This window comes from Heliangelus exortis, chromosome 8 (assembly GCF_036169615.1).
Source record: "Heliangelus exortis chromosome 8, bHelExo1.hap1, whole genome shotgun sequence".
Classification (NCBI taxonomy): Eukaryota; Metazoa; Chordata; class Aves; order Apodiformes; family Trochilidae; genus Heliangelus; species Heliangelus exortis.
This window is the reverse complement of record NC_092429.1, coordinates 19,724,933-19,741,311: the sequence shown is the minus strand read 5'-3', so window position 1 is coordinate 19,741,311 and position 16,379 is coordinate 19,724,933. Positions and strand designations below refer to the sequence as shown.

Here is a 16,379-nt window from a genome sequence, read left to right as displayed (position 1 = left end):
TGCAAAATATCTCATTTTTTATGATTGGCACAAGCAATACTTTATAAGATATAGAGTTAAAAATATATATGAGAGTTATCACATTGTGATAAAAGTGCCCACTATAGCTACAAAGTTACTTGCTCTGCAGAAGTTATCTGAACATCCACAACTTCTCATCTGTAAAAAAAAAGTGGGCTTCTACCAATGAGACAATTGGATAAAATTTTGAATTTTTTATCTACTTACAAATACATGAGCAAAACTTATCTCTGGATAAGTTTCATACTAACCAAAATCTCCAAATCTCAGTCCTCACAAAGTGCTTGGAAGGAAATGTGCTGTGCAGCACATCCTGAGGAACAGTCAGCACCTGCTACAAGTGACAAAGTCTCCACTGCCTAACAGCTTTTTTTGATCCTTTTTGAAAGGATCTCTCCCTCAAAAAAACTTTTCCAAATAATTTATGGCTTTAAGGTCTTGCTCCTGATGGTCCTTTGTTAGTCCTGTACCATAATTTCTGTACTGTCACCAGTTATGGAATTAAAATCTATACTGTGGTATAAATGACTCACAAGTAAAGCATTGACTTAAGCACATTTTATTGCTTGACATTTAACTACCTAACCAGGAAAAAAGGTGAAGCAACAAAAAGTGCATTTAGAGAGTGTTCTTCTTTAACAGGTTCAGAATATGTCCCAGTCTATTGAAGTTTTAAATCTACGGACTCAGAGGGATTTCCAGTATGTATTAAAAATGGAAACACAAATGAAAGGGCTGAAGGCCAAGTTTCGGCAAATTGAAGATGATCGGAAGACATTAATGACAAAGCATTTTCAAGTAGGTTTTATTTTAACACTCACTTTGAAAGCCCTCTGGAAGCAATGTACTAAGCAGCAATGCATGGACTGCTAAGATCTCAGCTTGAAGTGCTCATAAAAGAGCAACATTAAAAAGAAAAGTGTAATAAATCTTCCTTTATGATGATAATTTTTTGGTCTATTCAATTAATTGTAACAGGGAGTAATCATTAATTATTAAGGCATTAGAGCAATGCCACTATAAACAGGTTCTTTTTTCTGTATCAATGTGCATGTCATAAGGATAAATTTATATTCATTCAACCTTCAGTGATAAATGGGGAGATCCAATGGAATTAATAGCAAACAGATAGAGTGTTCTGTCTTCTACTGTTGCCCAACATTTACTGCAGTTGAAGGAGAAAAAAAGCCTATAATAAATCAGGTTATTATAATTTTTATCCAGCACAATTAAGATCTAATTTCATGTCAGAAGGTTTGCTATTTTGAATTTGGGATAGGGGATGAGTGCAATCATACTCAGTCACATTTGTGTGATTAAAAAAGGATTTACAGGGAATTTTAATGGCAACAATAATCACAAGACAATCTTTTTGTGAGGAAGGAGAGTTGCAGAGATTACAAAACAGCATCATGTATTCCAAAAATGCTATCTGAAGTACTTTTAAGGAACCTATGCTACAGGAACATATTTAAGTTCTTTACATATCATCAGATTAATTGATATTTCAAGACAGCAAGATAGAATTTAGAAAATGCATTATGAGATTTATATTATGTTAACCAATTCTATGTATTTTCAAGTGTTTATGAAAGTTCACATAATTTTCTAATGGATAGTAAAGCTAGATACCTAAGCAATTACATAGCTAATTTATTTTTAAGAGGCCCTGAATATCCAATGAGTTTTAATAATCAGGAACTGAGTACAGTAATGATCTGATTACCAAACTTTATTCTTTGTGTCATCATTCTTACTTTAGATTTAGAGTTTGAGCATGTACTTCCAATTACTTTCAGGTAGTAAGAAAAGTCTCCACCTTTTTTCCCCTTCATCAATCATTGCTACAATAACAACAACTTTGTATAATCCATTATTTTCTGTATTCTCACATGGTTTACCTTCAGAACAAAAGATTAAAATTTGAATGCCTGATACACAATGTCAAAAGCAGCAGACTTCTGCAGTACTCTAACCTTTTAAATATTCAATATTTGTACTGGCCAGTCATTTAACTTGAGTTTGACACTTTACCAGGAATGTAAAACAGATTTCCAGCCAATCAAATTATAGTGTAATTTAAAAGGTCAACATAATGCAATATGCTGCTGGGTCTCTGAAATTTGATCTACTAAAATTCCTGTGGTTTATCTTTGCTGAGAAAAAAACTCATTCTGGATATAGCATAACACCTCATATCAGTAGGCCCAAAATACCAGAAAATGTCTACCACATATCTGTGGTAATTCTTTTGCTACTCATCGTAGCAGCAAGCTATGAGTGTCAGAGAAAAGAAACTATTTTCTTCATCATGAAAATACTAAACCTATTTTTACATCTTTTACTAGAACTGACAAGAACAAAAGAGCACAAACTTGATCCAGATCACTTTTCACCAGACAGTCATACTTAAGTCAAATCAGCATTTATGGTAGACAGGAGATACCTGAGTGCCACAAAATGGTTAAAGCAGTTTGCTCAAAGGATACTTCATCTGGCATAAATCCTATCAGGAACGAGTTACCTTCACTAATTTTCCTTGAGTCATTTTACCTTCCTGACTTTTTACAATCTTTCCTTTTTTCTTCCCCCCCCCCCCCCCCCCCTCCTGCATATTTTATTCAAGATATTTGGTATTTTCATGTCCTGCAGAATCTAAGCTCATAATTTCAAAATGGCTTCTGGAGCTCATCTTTATATTTCACAAAGCCTGCTCTCCTTGTCATCAAGAAAAAAGTAACTGTTCAACAGGGACAAAGTAGGCTCAAGTTACGTTTTTAATAAAAACAGTCAGATAAAAGGTTTTAAACTGTAGACAAAAAGGCTGTCCACTTCAGTAATTCTGCTACTACAATGTCATTGGAAGACCCCTTGAGAAGAGAACCAACAGAACTCTTAATATTCTCAGATCTGCTTATATCTACTTAAGATTTAAAATGCATTTTTCTAGCTATGAAGATAGCAAAACATGCTTCCTAACAACATATAAGTCTTTATTTTGACTAAACAATAATTCCAATATGAAAGCAATTGTTAAAACAATGTGGGTGTATTAAGAGAAAAAGATACTGCAGAACTCTTAAGCTGTCTTAGACACGTTTGAAAGGCAAAAAATTTAGAGGCAGATCTTTGGGTAGCTCAAATGCTGACCCTGTCTATCAGTTTCTTTCACATCTCCTTAGCAAAAATGCATTTGGCATCATCAAGTTATTTCTTTTGGAAATATGCTATGCTGTTTATTGCATCCTTTAATACAAGTGATTAACAAACTACATGCATGTGTTGGCAGACCTCAGTGACTACCCTAACCTCTAACCACACTTGCTCCTGCAACCTCTTTCTTGTGCTCGGGCTTCCATTTAGTTCTCTTCTGCTTTCCCTTTTAACTACTTTAGCTATTCTTCACAGCTTGATTTTTTAATGTCTTCAGTAGTCTCCCCCTGCGTGTCCTCATCTGTTCTCAGCTGCTGTCACCACCTAATGCTAGTACCTATCAAAACTTCATTTCCATCCTTTGCCTTGTTTTGTCCAGGCTTGCATTTCCTCATGTCTCTCTGGCATTTACTCATGGAAGTCCTACTGTTTCCTCAAATTATGAAAAGATATGCAACACATCAGGGACAAAGCTGTCCACTTTCAATAGAGCAAAACCTTTTGACTGTGAGGACTGAGTTTATCTACAGAATAAAAACCAACCAAAAAAAAAAAAATGCCTGAAACAAGTTGTTTAAACTTAGTGAGGTCCTTATGATGAATACATGTAAAAGAGCAATCCAGAAATGAAAGATGAGCAGCTAATATAGGTTACAAACTGAGACAAATTCTCAAAGTATATGACTCAGCAAGTGTCTGAGAAAGGGGCAACCCAATATCCCAAGTGGAGCCTTATATTATTTAATCTATGTTTAAGAAGAGGATTGACAACACAACAACTGCACAGGCACATAAATAATCCATGATAGTCCAGAAGAGAGATCAAATGCATGTTCAAAGGCAGGCAGTGATGTAGCAGGATGACAAATACAAACTGTAGTTAAGAACCACGTATTTTTTACTTCAGAAGACAGAGGTGTATATCACTGTGGCTGTAACACAACTAAAAAATGTTCAACGGCCATTTGGAAAAAAAAATAATTCGGTATTTCTAAGGAGTGAAACAGAAATAAACACCAACTCACCAACTATGACAGCACTGTAAAATAGGTATGACCTCCTTGAATGCCACTGTGTGTGCAGGTCTTACTACTTTCTTTCAAGAAAGATACACTTAGTGGGGATTTATATGCTCTGGTTGGAAATTCAGACCTTCAGCAGGTTTGGTTTAGATTGCTTGAAGGTATTTACTTTCAGTAGTACTGTTCTCTCCTGCATTTTTTCTACTACTTGCTACCATTAATTCTGAGGTTTCAAATACTTTCACAGAACTCTAATAACAGACCTGTAACTCAAATAAATACTAATTTTCAAGTTATTTCAATAATCAGACAAATATTGTATTAAAGGGAATTAGAGGATTGAAAATTCTTTCAAAATGCTCTAATGCAAATTTTATTGCCTTTAACAGGAGTTGAAAGAAAAGATGGATGAGCTCCTGCCACTGATCCCAGTTCTGGAACAATACAAAACTGATGCCAAATTAATCATCCAGTTCAAGGAAGAAATTAGGAATCTGTCTTCTGTCCTCACTGGGATTCAGGAAGAAATTGGTGCATATGACTATGACGAGCTACACCAGCGTGTCCTCAGTTTAGAAAACAGGCTTCGAGACTGCATGAAAAAGCTCAGTAAGTAAACAATTCTGTGGCAGATTTGATTCCTCAGTTGCATATTTCTAGTTGTCTCTCTAGAAAGATAAAGGTTTTTTTCTTCTTTGATGAAAGAGTGCATTGTATTCTGATCTGTGCTACCCTAATAAAAGACGAGTAACTCAACCGAAGATCAGACAAATCATTCTAAGTTTTCACCAGTGTAACTTATACAATGATCTGCCCTACTGTATACAGAAGGAATTAAGATGCAAAATCATAAGAGACAGCAACTTTAAAATCTAAGAAATTTACAATGGTCAGAGAGCTACAAGTATTCATTAAAAAAAAAAAGTCAGACAGGCACTACTAGTTAGGTAGTCTTTGGGATGTCAGTGTTAAAAATAAATTAGTGTTATTTAGACTGGAATTAATTTTGAGATGACAACATCATAACCTTATCATCTTGCTGTGACACCCAAGAGGCCAATCTGACTGTACTGTCTTTACACCTGTAACATTAGCATTAGGCCAGATGTGCCATTCTCCAGTTCACAACACAACACAATTAAGCATTATACCTAATTTAAGTGAAAATCATGAATTTTTGTTTGAAGCACTGCAGTAGATTTAGATCAGGCAGCCTCCATTTTGTTTGCCCACATGCGGGCTTCAGGGACAAAAAAAATCAAATGTTTGGGCGTTTGGGCATTAGTGCTAGGTAAGTTTCAGCTACCAAAACTAAAAGTCTGACACATCATTATCAAGTGTCAACCTTAACTGCCATTACCCAAGAGGAATAACTAGTACCTACCTGTTTTATAATCACAATACAAAGTCTTCCCTGTCCCCACTTCCACTACATGCATGCTGAGACTCCTGAATGCATCACTATTGCAATGTGGATTGCTACAGCAAACAGTCCAGCCCTGCTGTAAGAAATACTTTGTAAGTTAACACTGAACATGAATAATCTAGAAATTGTAATGTTCAGTCCTGTCCTGTGGTTGGTATCTCAATTATCAAATATGGGATGTTTACTTTTAAACATGACATGAAAACTTGAAACATATTAACTTGATTAGCAGTGCTACTTTATTTTTGTGAGAATTAAGAAGAATCTAGGTTAAATTAGCCACTTAAATTATTTAGTCTCTTTTTTTTTGCTTTTTATACAAGAAATAACACAGTGATGATAGAATACATGAAAGACTTCTTCAAAAAAATTTCCTTATGATCCTATTTTTTTCTTAGTACAAAGAGATACTAGCATATCACTGACAGTAAGCAGTCAGGAGAAAGGGCTGCATTGCAATACTGCAGCAAGCAAGAAAACTTACATAAATATTGACTGTTCCAGTAAGTTTATTAGACTCCAAGCTAATGAGTAGCTTGGGTTTTATTTGTTTTTACAGCATCTTCTTGTAACATTGATTGGTGGCTTGACTACTGTGTAATACATTTTATACATTGGAATGACTAGGTATATTTACAGGGGGCTCTCTTCTCAGAAGTTATTTGTTATTTCCCTTATTTTTCATACACAATTCTCCTCCTATCTCTCCCTATCTAGTCTGAATTCCTGCAACACATTCTATTTCTCTTGATGTGCTAACGCAAAAAAAACAAAACCAAAAAAAAAAACCAACCCCCCCAAACCTATTAAAATTATGTATATTAACAGAGAAAAAAATGTATGAAATAGACTAATTAAGCACATCCATTATCAAAAGGGGTTTGGCCCTCTCAAACTCTAATACAGACTTGTTCATCCTTATTGATATTATTATTCCCTAGTCTTAGATGCTTAAATTACATTTATGCTCATATACTAACACACTGTCTGTATTTCTGCCCTACCCCTGTGTGCCTTTTAAAGTAAAAACAGCTTCAGTTAGGCTTACTGTGAGCAACTCCTCAAAGCTGGTACTGTGTGTTCAGATCAGCAAGCAGAAAAGAAATACAGCTTTCATGCCTACACCTTCTCCCCAGCTGGAGATGCTCCAGCTGTCACTGTCCATGCCAATTTGATGGCCAGAAGCCTGTAGCAGCGTAAGGCAGACAGGCCCCTCTATGCCACAGGATCTGGCTTGAATCTTTACAGATTTTGCTGCATTTCACAATATAACTACCTAACCAGCATGTATAACAGCTATTTTCCATTATTCTCCCTAGTGGGTGTGTTTCAGCAATATAATGCATTATTTATACTGCCCTGTCCACTTTGAAAGGCATCTTCCATCTGCACTGGTGACACTTTCAACACTCGTTAGCATACAGTAAGCAGCTGTCTTACTTCCACTGAGGTTTAATGATTACTCTAGCAAATGCAATGACTGAAACTTGCTCCTTCTCTTTGGAATAAGAGAAAATTCAGGCTGTTACTTCTGAGAAATTTGTCTATAAAACTTTTAAAGACAGCATGCAATTAAACATGTAATAGAGTGCATATGGTTGCACAAACCACAAATTCATATACAAATACGGGTCCTTTGCTAGCAGTCATGTAAGGCATGTGCATTTATAAGAGAATGGAAGTTGCACACTGGATTAATCTATAACTACAAATTATTATAATGAAGGATCTAAACAATATTTTATAGTAAAATTTTTTGTTAAAAATTCAAAAGTAGAATATTGTATGTATCCAAAGAAATCCTGTTAAGTCAGCAGCAGAAGAGGGTTTTATTCCAGGCATGAGATTACCTTATTGATTGCAGTGGTACTTATACATCCAGGGCAACCTCCCTTTTGGGATTTGAAGAGCTTTATAAACATCATTTAGTACAAAACTATGAAATACACATATATATGGTTATCCCAGTTTTGTAGATAAAGAAACAAGCAGACCAGAAGGGTAAATTACTTTCCCAAAGTTTACACAGCAACTCATTGCATATATGCAGAAGAATCCAGAGTCTTCCTCTCAGCAAACTTCATAACTATGCTACAGTGTTCCTGGATTTCCATTGTGTAGGACAACTGACATACACGCATTAAGAACTAATTCTTCATTACTGCACACTACAAAGTAATGTCATAATAAATTTGATCATAAGCAGGAGAGTGCAAGTAGTAAACACTTGGAAGTAATTTGTAACCAATTAAAAAAATACTCACTTCTTTTTCCCCTATTACCTACAGTAAATAGAAAAGTAATGCTTATGATCACTTCATTGGAATGTTTTTATTTTATTTCCCTTGCAAGTCTTCCTCTAAGCCATACACTCATTTTGTTTGTTTAGGAGCTACCAGTATATATATTTGTACCACAGGACTGGGATTATCAACTACCTATTCCTAGATATCTTCAAAACAGCTCCTGTCCAATTGGTCTATCACAACCTTCTCTCAGTATTTGCTCACTTTGAGTAGCTTTGCAATGCATTCTGCCCCAAAAACCTACCTTGCCTGTACTTCATGCTAAACTTCTTCCTTAAGATAAATAATACAGGAAATCACAAATGGATTTACCAGAGTGGGTGATACAGAACTGTTACAAGACATGAATCAAGCCATAAACAACCAGATGGTGTATAATATGATGTTCCTACTACAGTTCAATTTAGGATGGATAAACACTCAGAGGTTTGATTTTCCAGTTACTACAATCAGTTTTGGTGGGACTTTCTAATATAGGCAGACCTTCTTTTCAAAAAGAAAGAGACTAATACTGAGTGTTTTTAAAAATCCCACTCTTTTTCTGACCATCTTAGTGGTAGAAAAAGATGCCAAGAAACATATATATTTTTCTTTTATCTTAGTGTTTCCTTGAACTTCCTGACATTTGCTAGTAGAGATAAATATTTTTATTTACCTTCTCACTAGCATCTTGCCCTTCTCCTGTAAGGTGAGAAAGAGCAGAGGATTGCTCCAAAACAAAACTTTTCAACCACAAAATTTTTTCTTGGAAGAAACCTCAGCATTCAAGATCAATTTTACCAGAGCCACATGAACAGTTTTAAGATTAGTTCTGCAGCCAAGAATATAGGCTGGGCTTAGATCAATATAGTTTGCACCTAAATAGAGAACAAAAAGGCAAATCCAATCCTGATGCAAGAGTAAGGAAAATTTCTTGCTCTGACTGCAAAATTAGAAGTATTCACAATCACACAGAAAATTCACATTGCTTTGGCAGTGAACTAATGAACTTTGGGCTTTACCCTTGAAAAGGTTGTCATTCATTTAAATTCTGTAACAAATGCAAGATCAGTGGTGGGCAAGCTACAAGGGAATTATCTCTATAAACTCAGTATTGCTAATGATTTGAGGGTTAAACAGATTGATGAACTGTAGTACAATGTCATCAAAATACTGTGACATTCACCTGGAATAAATTATTTGATTTTATTAGTAGGTCAGTAATACTTCAGCCCAGATTGTACACTTGCTACTTGATAACAAAAAAACCCCATAAATGGTCCTGATTCTGCCAGGTTTTATAGGTCTGCTGTAGTTAATAGGTAAACACATTTGAAGATAGGCCTCCAAGAGACAGAACTGGAGAAGACAATGATGCCTTTCTCTTGAAGACTGAGAAAATAGTTTTACTTGTTTCTTAATTGTATTCACTGGATTCTTTTAAATTCCTATTAAATATTGAAAGCAACACTGCATTAGAGAACCTACTGTTTAACAGAGTAAAGTGTGAACTGAATTTCAGGGGGATTTCAATGAGAAGGGGAGGACAATTTGGCCTTATTACTCTTTCCTAGTCTCACGTCTGCCTGCATCATCAGTCAGCAATAGGTTCTCTGTATTCACAAGACCAGTTTTTAGCAAGTCAGTTGATGTGTAACCATAAACAATTTAAAACAGCATGAATTATCAATTTGACCATCTAACCAATACATGCTTTGAGGCCTCGTTCTCTTCTTTCAAGCAGTTCTTTCTGAATTCAGAGAATGGTCTTACATATTCCTGTCTACATGTGTCTGGAAAGAATGATTTTGAGTTCTGAATACACAAAAGACAACATAGATGACACCCATGTACTTGGCCCTGTTAACTTTTCCAATTAACAGAAGAGTGAGGTCCTGAAAGTCTTCACCTGGAGTAAGGGTAGTCAAGTGCAAATAATATTTCCCCATTTTAAAATCGTGTTAATTGTATAAAATGGCAGTCTGCAACAGGAGGGCATTAGACTTACATGACTACAATTTTTTGTCAGAGACTTCATATATTAAGTTTCTGTGCTTAAGAACCTCCCAGCTATAAGGAGGTTGTGTTAATAAGACAGGTGGGCACTGACAGTTCTGATGCTTCCTTCTTAATGTCCACATTGTCAGCATGTAGGACAAGAGACCTTAAGCACTGCTGAGGTTTAGAGCAGAAACCTGCTGATGAGATATGATTATCACTACAATTGGAATGGTTTACCATGTGTGGCAAAAATACTTGTGGTATTTATTACCTGTTAGTCTTAAACACCAGTTCCATCAAGTTATATCACAAATAGGCATATTTATGGGTTTCTGTTTAATGAACAAGGAAAAAGAAAAGATGTGATATACGATAGGGCAAGGGGAAAAAAAATTCCTCATGCCTCTTACACGGTTCTCTGTTTTGTTATGCTGACAAGAGAAGCTTTGCTAGTGTTTCAGTCAGCTGCTAATCAGCTATAGCACAAGCCTCCTAACAGTCTTCCTTTCTTCATATTACTACATGCTACCTGGGAATAAAAATCTGATCATATAAATATATCCTGACTCAAACTGCCGATGAGTTAACCCACTGCAGAAAACCTGTAAGATTATTTAAAATGGAAATTCCCAAAATATCTTCAGAAGATTGTAAGTCATATAGATTCAGATGTGTGAATAATAATGCCTTTGAACCGACACAGAAAACAGACACAGCCTACCCTGCTCATTGAAGTCTCAGCATGTATTTGATTATCTTCATTTCTATTACACTCAGCTTCCCTGGCTGTTGACAAAATCCCCATGAGCTTCTCCTGAGTCGTCAGCACAGCATTATGCCCTTCTAATGGATAGGAACAGACTTGCACAATACATTCCTTGCCAGTTACACAAAGCAGAAAATCCAGGCTTGATGCGACCTTCTCTTTTGACCTGAATAAATTCACTCACAACACCACATATAGTTTGCTTTCCACATGTCCAAGATAGATGGGTTTATACAATATAGCATAACCAAGTATCATGGAAAGGCACTTATCTTTAATTTAAAGAAATAAATGAAATGTGTCACTTTTTACATTCCTATGGAAATTCTTGTTTTTCAAAAACTTGTTATTTCATCTAGTCACCTATACAGCACTGTGTGATATTAGGCCTCTTGGTAAACATGAAACCACGAGGGGCTTGTTTCTAATAGGCATGTTACTGAAGTCCCCTAAAATATAGATTTATGGATTCTTTAGGAAAGCCAACATTCAAGACCGTATCAACTCTCATTTCCTCCCAGACAGTCTAATAGGTAACAGCCTAATGGTTACAGCCAAGGTTGCTGAATAATTCTCATATTCACTTTATTAACTACAGACAGGCCCCTAATACTGAAACAGCTATGTGTGTGTGGAATGGGAGGGACAACTGACACAAGAATTTGTGTACAGCTATACTTTTTTTCTACAAGCTTATTTTTTCCTGTCTGTGGTATTATAGGTATATATATTATATATATTATAGGTATACATATTATATACCTCTTTGGTATTCTGGTCAATGGGAAACTGAAACATCAAACAATCCTAGCCTTGCACTGAACTTTCTGAAGACAGAGTTGAGGGGAGTTTATGTCATCTTTTCATTTATTATTAAGTGTTATTCACTTCAGCTCAGAAGATATTTTACTAGGTTATAGTTTTCTCTATGCCTAGAAAATGCGACTTTGATTTATAAAATATAAACCCAAACATTTACAAAAATAAACTTTCATTTGTATATTTTTACATGTTAATATTACTACTTGATATGGAAAATCCATACAGTGAAGATGACTATCTTCAACACAACCCTGAATCCCCTGGAGCCACTATGTAGTTTAGAGCACTTGGTCTTGTGCTTTGGCTGGCATCAAGGACAGTTGTGTAATTATTTGCATTAATGAATTTGTTTTTCTAATTTCAGCATGTGGCAAATTGATGAAAATTACAGGCCCCATTACAGTCAAGATATCCGGAACCCGATTTGGAGCCTGGATGACAGATCCATTAGCATCAGAGAAAAATAATAGAGTAAGTTAAGACTACTTAAAAAGCAACACAAAGACTACTCATGTGCTTGCAAATCAGAATAAACCAGACCCTTCACAGTATCTCATCTTATAGGAAGATGTAAAGCTTAACTGGCATTTATTTATTTATTTATTTATAAAATTTATTTATTTTATTTATTTATAAAAATACTTTGTAAATGTCAGGTTTGACCCCTCCCCCCCAAAAAAATCTTCAGAAATGACTCTGTTCTTTTGTTAGCCTGGATTTGATTTGTTCCCCAATAAATTGAGAGAAGAAAAGGCAAAATGCATGAAAGAAGGAACTGAGGGAATGGAAGCTGGCATACAGAACATTAAAAAAATAATAATTGATTTTGTTTTCTTTTGTTGTAATGGGGAAAAATGGTTCCTAAAATTTACTGGTTTATTGCTATTTTATTTGCTTTCTTTACTAAGGACACACTGTTTTTCACCAATTATAAGTTCAGCCAAAGAAAATTTAAAGGAATTTATTCCTTTCATCCAAGCTTCAATCAGCTGTATCTCTGGTTTTGATTTCGAGTCTCTGGGAATATCTTTAAAAGCAAGCCTCATATAGCAGAGACCCAAACACTGAATAATAATAAGAAAAAAATTTGTTTGAAAACGCAGACAGTATAGTTAGTAACAGTCTTACTGAGAATTCATATGTATAAGTAAGTTTTGATTCAGAAACCATGCTTTTGTAACAGCAATATGGACTATATTGTACTTAGATAGCCTTCTGCACCCCTAGAGCATTTTTCCTTCTTTTTATGCAATGTATCCATCATGCCATATCATGCTCATGGACCACAGGATGTGTTCCAGGTGTTTACTCCCAATCTTTGCTTTCTTTCCAGGTCTGGTACATGGACAGTTATACAAACAACAAAATTGTCCGTGAATACAAATCAATTGCAGACTTTGTCAGTGGGGCTGAATCAAGGACATACAACCTTCCATTCAAATGGGCAGGAACCAACCATGTTGTCTACAATGGGTCACTCTATTTCAACAAGTATCAGAGCAACATCATCATCAAATACAGCTTTGACACTGGGCGGGTGCTTGCACAGCGTAGCCTTGAGTACGCTGGCTTTCACAATGTCTACCCTTACACCTGGGGTGGCTTTTCTGATATCGACCTGATGGCAGATGAAATTGGGCTATGGGCTGTGTATGCCACCAACCAGAATGCAGGCAACATTGTCATCAGCCAGCTAAACCAGGATACACTGGAGGTGCTGAAGAGCTGGAGCACAGGCTACCCAAAGAGAAGTGCTGGAGAGTCTTTCATGATCTGTGGCACCTTGTATGTTACTAACTCTCACTTAACAGGAGCCAAGGTCTACTACTCTTATTCCACAAAAACCTCCACTTATGAGTATACAGACATTCCTTTCCATAATCAGTATTTTCATATCTCCATGCTTGACTACAATGCAAGAGATAGAGCTCTCTATGCCTGGAATAATGGCCACCAAGTCCTGTTTAATGTCACCCTTTTCCATGTCATTAAAACTGAAGATGACACATAATTTTATTTCCCTTCCCTTTCCCTCATCTCCCTCCCTCAAAGAAGTGTCATTGATCAGCTCTAAAAGCATCCATCTCTCTCAGTTCCTTTTAATTCACATTTCTTTTTTCATTAAGGAAAAGCAACATTTTCTACTATATAATGTATTTTAAATATGGCTGAGCCTGTCAAAAATGACCTGTTGGGAATAAAAGCATCTTGACTCATGATTTTACAAGGTCTGTGAAGACCTTGTCTTGAAAAGCACTAAAGAGCATTTAACTGGCTAAAGACAGTTTTTAAAAGGTTATGATCTGCCTTATTTTAGAGTCAGAGACTAATGGCTTAAATGCATGAATGTCTTTTTTTACCTCATTTTTGTTTCTAATCTATTGCTCAACTTCAGGAAATATTTTGGTAGTGTCAGCTCATATTGCACATTGTATTTTTTTATTTATTCCAAAAGAAAGATTTAGGAATTTAATTTCCCTGGAGAAGGAGTACAATTCAGTTTACCATCATCCAATTTCAGATGTGGTGCTGTACAGTATGTTTTTAAATCTCTTGCAAGCATTTTATCAACAATCTGTATTTCTACCATTGTAACCACCATTGTGCAATTGTATCTCTTCACTTATGTGAAAGTAAACTAAGTACTATTTTTTATAAAATATATTGAAGCTTAATTGCAGTTCTGGCTATGGGTCAATTGAAAGTGGTAAAAACCTGAAACAAGACTTACTTCTGAGAAAGATCAATTGGTTCTCAGATGTGATCCCTATTCTCAGCTTTGCTTGATAGACCCCTTCTTATTCACCATTGGTGCTTGCTGGCAAAATTGCAACTTTCAAGCCTCATACCAGTCCCAGCTTTACAACTGTTTGCCATGCCCAATTTTTATCTCATGCTGCTGGCTTCTTTATCACTCTGTCTTTTTTTCTCAAACTCTCTTTTCTTCCTCTGTTTGATTTATTTTGGTTATGCTCACTCCCTGAGCTGACCTTTATGAGAGAAACTCTGAAAGTGAGCTGCTGCCCATGCCTCCAGCCCAAGCATTTGAGTCCTGGGGCAGTGAGGAGCTGCATCATAAGTCAAATTGCTTTCCTTAATCTGCCTATCTTCTTACTCATAGTAGAAGAAACTTTAGCTGTTATCACAGATCTTCTCTGGGATGACAGTAATCAGGGAGCAAATGCAAAGGAAGAGATTCAAAGCCTAACTGATCAGTGTGGGATCTGCTATCCACCATGTTGTTTGCACATGCTAGAAAATAGTGACAACACCAAAACCAACCTCTTGCAAAGAGCTCTGGGTTTTGCTAGCAGTAGCATCATTACTTATGGTTAAAACTGATGCCTTTAGGAAATTAATATTTCTGAAAACTATGTGGTTTGCTGCACTATCCTCATTACAAATGGGGGGGGAGGGTTATATTCTATTGAGAAAAAGGAATGAGGTGCTATTTATTTGTTTGAACATAAGCAGAAATAAAAAAACATTAAGAATCAACATAAGACTTTATATAAAGCTCAACACAACTATGACATCATGCAAAAAAAACAGGTATCTGAAAAATTGTGCTAAAGCTGCTTTCCTTGCAAAATATGAGATTCTTCTCTTTATACCCTTTGAAACTGGGCTTATAGAAAAGTAAGAGCATTTATGAAAATGTTTCCCTTCAAGAACAAGAAAAAAAAAAATTAAATGCACTAATTTTGCAAGATATGTTTTAAAGACATTTGATTTGCTGATTTTTCCAACTTACCAGCTGAGAACACCTTAAGTCTCATGAAATTTTTCATTATTATAAATACATATGTCTTTATACATTTACAAGTCTGGTTTACAATATATGCCCACAGAAATGTACAACAGCTTGCCTTATTTTTCGTACTAGTTGCAAAACATAAAACTACTTGCTAGGTTTCAAGAACTGATAAAGAGGAAAAAAAAATTACATCACAATATGAACAGAGAAAAATTACTCTCCTGCCTCCGTTTCATCCCTCCTGCCTACCTGAAAAGATGTCTGTTATCCCTTTGAATCAGCTAGAGAGGATTTAGACACCAAGTTTAAACTAGTCCTGTAACCAGCTTTCTGTACTGACAATCAAACCTTCCCTGTGACACAAGAAACTGTGTACAACTACTGAGTTTAAAGATAATTTGTGTCATATAAAAATGTTTTATGACAATCAAGTCTGTTCAGATTTTTATCAAAAGCCCTAAAAAAAACCCTCACCTTTCCTCCACACAGAGTAAATTCAGCAGAAAAGAACTTTTTCAAAAATCCAGCAATCTTAAATTAAAAAATCTCAGTAATTGGACTGAGAAATTTAATTTCTTTCTACTTTATCATCATAAACTAGACTAATAGTCATGACATGAGGATCACTTTATCTGGAAAAATGGTTGCTACCATGTTTCTTTATAAGAATGTCATGCTGTGTAATTTGCATGCATATATTAGTACAAATTGATAACAGTTCTTACAGTAAGATTAATCTCACCTAATTTCAATGTCATTTAATTAGCCATTCAAAGGGTACAAAATCCCAGTAGTTAAAGAAACAGAGACACTACTACAAGGTGCTAGAGGTAGGTGGATTAAAGGAGTAGGAAAGGTACCTTTGAAGGGTAATTTGTCTTACTGATGTTCCAAAGCATACAAGTCATACCTAGATAAATCCTGCCCTTCTAAATTAGTAACAATGGGTTGTGTACATGATATTTATGACTTTATACATATTATACATGACTTTATTCATGATATTACAGCTTGCACAGCACCAATAACCTGGTGAGACATTATCAAGTGGCACTGCTTCCCACAAAGGAGAAGTTTAAAACTATAAAACTTCCCACGAATGAGGAGACTCTCATTTACCTGAGAG

General features: G+C 35.6%; 1 protein-coding gene across 4 annotated transcripts in view; it reads left to right on the top strand.

Annotated features, from left to right (window-relative positions):
• OLFM3 (olfactomedin 3) overlaps positions 1 to 14,176 on the top strand; it is a 48,888-nt gene extending 34,712 nt beyond the window's left edge. For 3 of the 4 annotated variants that reach the window (XM_071750954.1, XM_071750956.1, XM_071750957.1), the window contains 4 exons: positions 664 to 819; positions 4,586 to 4,805; positions 11,861 to 11,967; positions 12,830 to 14,176. In XM_071750954.1, coding sequence (XP_071607055.1) covers positions 664 to 819; positions 4,586 to 4,805; positions 11,861 to 11,967; positions 12,830 to 13,507 — 1,161 coding nt within the window. In that variant the 3' untranslated portion in view covers positions 13,508 to 14,176. The remainder of the gene's footprint in view (positions 1 to 663; positions 820 to 4,585; positions 4,806 to 11,860; positions 11,968 to 12,829) is intronic. The other variant, XM_071750955.1, reaches the window with a different exon arrangement.
• The last annotated feature ends 2,203 nt before the right edge of the window (positions 14,177 to 16,379 follow it).